The following is a 4,336-nucleotide window of genomic DNA, read 5'->3' on the forward strand; positions in this document are numbered from 1 at the left end:
ACATCAAAAATATTTAAATAAATGGTATTATGTTTAACAGTGCGATTAAAATAACAATCACAATGAATTTTTTTAATCCCTTGACAGCCTTAATTTTTATTTCTACTCTTACAGAAAGGCTTGCTTGTCCTAATACATACAAATAATTCACAATAAGATCAGCTTTTGTTGGTTCTTGTTGCAATGCTTGCTATTGTGAATGCTATGGGAACATAAGAATCAAGGCTAGGGTTGCCAGTGCTGTATTTCAGAAACAAAGGACTGTTTTCTTAGTACCCTGGCCCCACTCCTCCTCCCTGATATTTATTTATTTTATTAATAAGCAGTACTCGCCTGCATTCAGCAGGGGTATTACTTCCTGCTTTTTGCAGCACTAAGCAACTCCCAATCTTCTTGTACGGAGATTAAAAAATAAGGGATTTCTGGCAACCGTACAATCAATATATTGGTAGTTTTGTGTAAATCAAAGTTGGCAGAATCTCTTTGGAGAGGCCAGAGTCTCCTTTTTTGTAGTGTGTCTCTTGAGCTTTTAGTGTGTCACTAGAGTCTATGTTTGAACTGAGAATCATATCTCTGCCTTTCAGTATCTGAGTACACAATTCTTAAAATATAACGTAGGTCAAGATTTTCAAAGATAGGCCCCGAAGTCCATCTTGGGCACCAAACTAAGTGGCCTGACTTTCAGAAGTGCAAAGCACCCAGCAGCTCCCACTGGAATTTTGAAAATCTTCACCTCATGGTCTAAATTTTGCTCTCGGAGCATGTGTGCATGCATGCACTTGTGCACTCAAACAGCATTAAAGTTTAAACCTAGTCATTTTGTTAGCTGAAAAATGACCTCCCATTTATTAAGATACCTTAGCAATAGGCACTCAGAGCAAATTTTATCACCTTAGTTTTATTATTGCAGTTATGCATAATTATTGCAGGTCTATATGTAGCAATTTTTACATTACATGTCACAGAACTAGTCAAGCAATCCCTCTTGGCCACTCACCAAACCAATGGATCCTATGTGGTTTAAGCCTCTGGGGTCTGAACAGGGTCCAGGTATGGCAGCACACACTCGGGGAGCAGACCCTCTGTCCAGCAGCACTCCCTCAGAGCTGAGACCATGTGGTCAAACTGTACAGCACTTGAGACCAGCGCTGGCCCCTCAGACTTCTCCCATATCTTAAGCACGCCCTCTCCCAGAACTCCAGCCGTGTGGGTGCTCTGTGTCCACAAGTTCAGGGCTGGCCTTAGGATTTATGGTGCCCTAGGCGAGATTATTAAACTGGTGCCCCTGTGCCTGATCTGCTCTTAGCAACACAAACATAAGCTTACAGTATTGGAAAACTTGCCCCATTCACGTTATTAAAACCAGTTTAACTTAATTAAGCACACTGTAATGCTGATGGACTAGCGCTAAAGAAGCAGCACTATAGAAAAAATTCTGATATGAAAGAATGATGCAAATAATATATATTTTTTAATTTATCAAAATTTTATTGGAAATTTATATGAAGAGGTATTGAAACAAAGATTTGTTTTTAATTAAAAGCAATCTTTCTGGCTTTTTTGGCTGCAAAATCAGTAATAATGTCATCGTATGACAAAGACAAAGTCGTGTCTTGTTCGATCGCAAGAATAGCAAGACCAGTTAAGCATTCCTGACTCATTGTAGAGCGGAGATAGTTTTTAATGAGTTTTAGTTTTGAGAAACTCCGTTCTCCTGATGCTACTGTTACAGGAATTGTCAGTAGAATACGAGTGGCAATGTACACATTAGGATATATGTCAACAAGTTTGCGGGTATGAATAAACTGTACAACGTCCATCACCGATTTTGCATGTGGCAACATTGATGACAGTGTACTCAATTCTTCGTACAGTTCAAGTCCATTTAAATCAAAACCATCACTGTGCTTCAGGAGGCTCTCTAGGTTCTTGCACTTTGTCATTAGTTGCTCTTGTTTTCCTATTTTGTTGAATTTAGTTATGTCATACAAAAATCCAAACTGTTCATGGTGTACTTGCAAGGTATTAAACCTTTCATCAACAGCAGATACTGCTTTATCCATCACAACATTAAAAAATTCAACCTCAAATTTCTTTTCTGGATCATCTATGGGCTCATCTGCTCCCTCATATTCCATTTGTCGTTTTTTCCTTGAAACTTGTGTCACATTCGCACATGGAAATTTTGGTTCTACACCGAGTGCCTGTGCAAGCTCTCTTGCTGTAACCTGTGCTTCTTTGAATCCATGTTCTCTATATTTCACTAAAAAGTCTTGTGTGTTGTTTAGTAAGGTAAGTGTTGAATCAAGCTGCATCATTGGACTCTGCATTATTTTGCTTACACTTGAGATTTTAACAAGAATGTCATACCAGATTACGACAGATGTTAGAAACTTGAAGCTGGATATTTCAGAGGCCAATGACTGTGCTTCACTTTTAGCTTTTGGATCTCTGGCTTCTTCCGAAATAGCAACCAATGCTTCATAAACTTCCTCAGATTGATATCTCAACGTTTTTACACTTTCTACTCTGCTTTCCCAGCGTGTCTCAGATAGAGGCTTAACGGTAATACCATTGACATGTGCTTTGAATATTTGCCATCGTTGAGTGGAAGCTGACAAGAGCACGTAAATGCGTTGCAGCAAACCAAAAAAAGATATAGCTTCTACAGAAGACTTGGCCATATCACACACTATCAAATTAAGGCTGTGGCATGCACATGGAACAAAAAAGGCTCGTGGATTTTCTCTCAGCAATCTAGCTTGCATGCCAGAAATGCATCCTTTCATATTGGCGCCATTATCATAGCCTTGTCCTCGAATGTTCATTATGGACAATCCCATTTGTTTTAGTTCATCAAGGAGAGTTTGAAGAAGTCCAAAACCTGTAGTGTCTTGTATTCTAAAAATGTGATAAACAATTCCTTAACTGTAATCTGTGCTGAATCACTAATGTCGACAAATCTCACTATTAATGACATCTGTTCTTGATGACTTATGTCCAGAGTGCAATCTAGAATTACGGCAAAATATTTTGCCAAAGTAACCAGTGAAACAATTTTGTCTCTCACTTTATTACTCATTAGCATGATCAGTTCATTTTGAATTCTTGGTCCCAAAGAGTGGTCATGTATTTCATTTTCAGTTACTCTTCGGAGATGTTCACTCATCACTGTGTCAAATTTTCCCAGCAGTTGTACAAGGCCCCAAAAATTTCCATTTTGGGGCTGGAATAATTTCTGAACGCTTCCTCTAAAAGCAAGGTTGTTTGTTGATAGATATTCAACAATAGATAATAGACGTTCAAGAATACGACGCCAATGCTGCTTTTCTGACTCCAGCAATCTTTGATTTTGGGCATCAAGAGTTGTCTGATTTTTTAACCTTACACTCAGCTCACACCATTTGTGCATACTTTCAATGTGGTATTGTGCCTTTTCATGTTGTGGTAATATGTGACTAAGATTTTTCCAATCATTAATACCCATGGTTGCTATCTTAAAATTGCAACTATTGAAAATCTTGCATGGGAAACAAAATACAGCATCCTTGCATTTAGAGTACACAAGCCACCATCTGTTGACAATTTCACCATTAGAAAGTCTTTTGTAGTAATTGTTTTTTGTGAATTTCCTACCTCTAATGTCTTTAGGATATTCAAGACCTTTTATTCTCACAGGGCCTTTCTCAAGTATAATGGCACGGTATTCGTTGTTTAAAGATTGCGGCCATGTGCCAATGTCATCTATATCCCATGCTAGTACAGTTTCAACTGTTTTAATTTCTTGTTTTGTGTCTGCATCTGTTTCAAATAATTGTTCTGTGTGTTCTTGCGTTTCTTGAGCTTCATCTGCATAAAAATTTTCTTGGGAAGTTACATGATGATCTTGATCAACTTCGTTGTTTTCATGATGTACAAACTTAAGTATAGAACCCTTCTGTGCTTCTACAGCTAATCCTATTTCATTTTTCCATTTTCTATTTTGTGACCCAGAAGGTTGTTTTCGATAGGACATAACTTATAAGGGTGTTTTTTAAAGAAATAACTGTTTAAATTATTGTTATTATCAGAAATATTATTTAAAATAGCTAATATAGGATAGCCGTGAGCCTGTGAACTTGAGCTAGTGCGAAGACAGACACAGTAGAGTTGGAAACCCATGTCATTTTTACAAAGCCACTTTTTAGTTTTAAGTGTATAATGGGCATCAGTCTTAACGTCAGTTACAACTCTATATCAACTTTATACTGTAAATAGATCAATGGCATTATCCAGTTTAATAAGCTGGGTTTCCAAACAGTGGGAAAATATAACCCTAGTTTTACTCGTAGGTAAA

At 37.6% G+C, this 4,336-nt stretch overlaps 1 protein-coding gene across 1 annotated transcript; it reads right to left on the reverse strand.

Annotated features, from left to right (window-relative positions):
- Nucleotides 1-437: 437 nt before the first annotated feature.
- On the reverse strand, nucleotides 438-4,015 carry LOC127044693 (zinc finger MYM-type protein 1-like). Its single transcript, XM_050939765.1, is given in 4 exon segments — nucleotides 438-587; nucleotides 2,085-2,270; nucleotides 2,334-2,902; nucleotides 2,905-4,015. Coding segments are annotated over 4 exon segments (2,016 nt in total).
- Nucleotides 4,016-4,336: the final 321 nt, after the last annotated feature.

The sequence above is a fragment of the Gopherus flavomarginatus genome, chromosome 2 (genome assembly GCF_025201925.1).
Source record: "Gopherus flavomarginatus isolate rGopFla2 chromosome 2, rGopFla2.mat.asm, whole genome shotgun sequence".
Taxonomy (NCBI): Eukaryota; Metazoa; Chordata; order Testudines; family Testudinidae; genus Gopherus; species Gopherus flavomarginatus.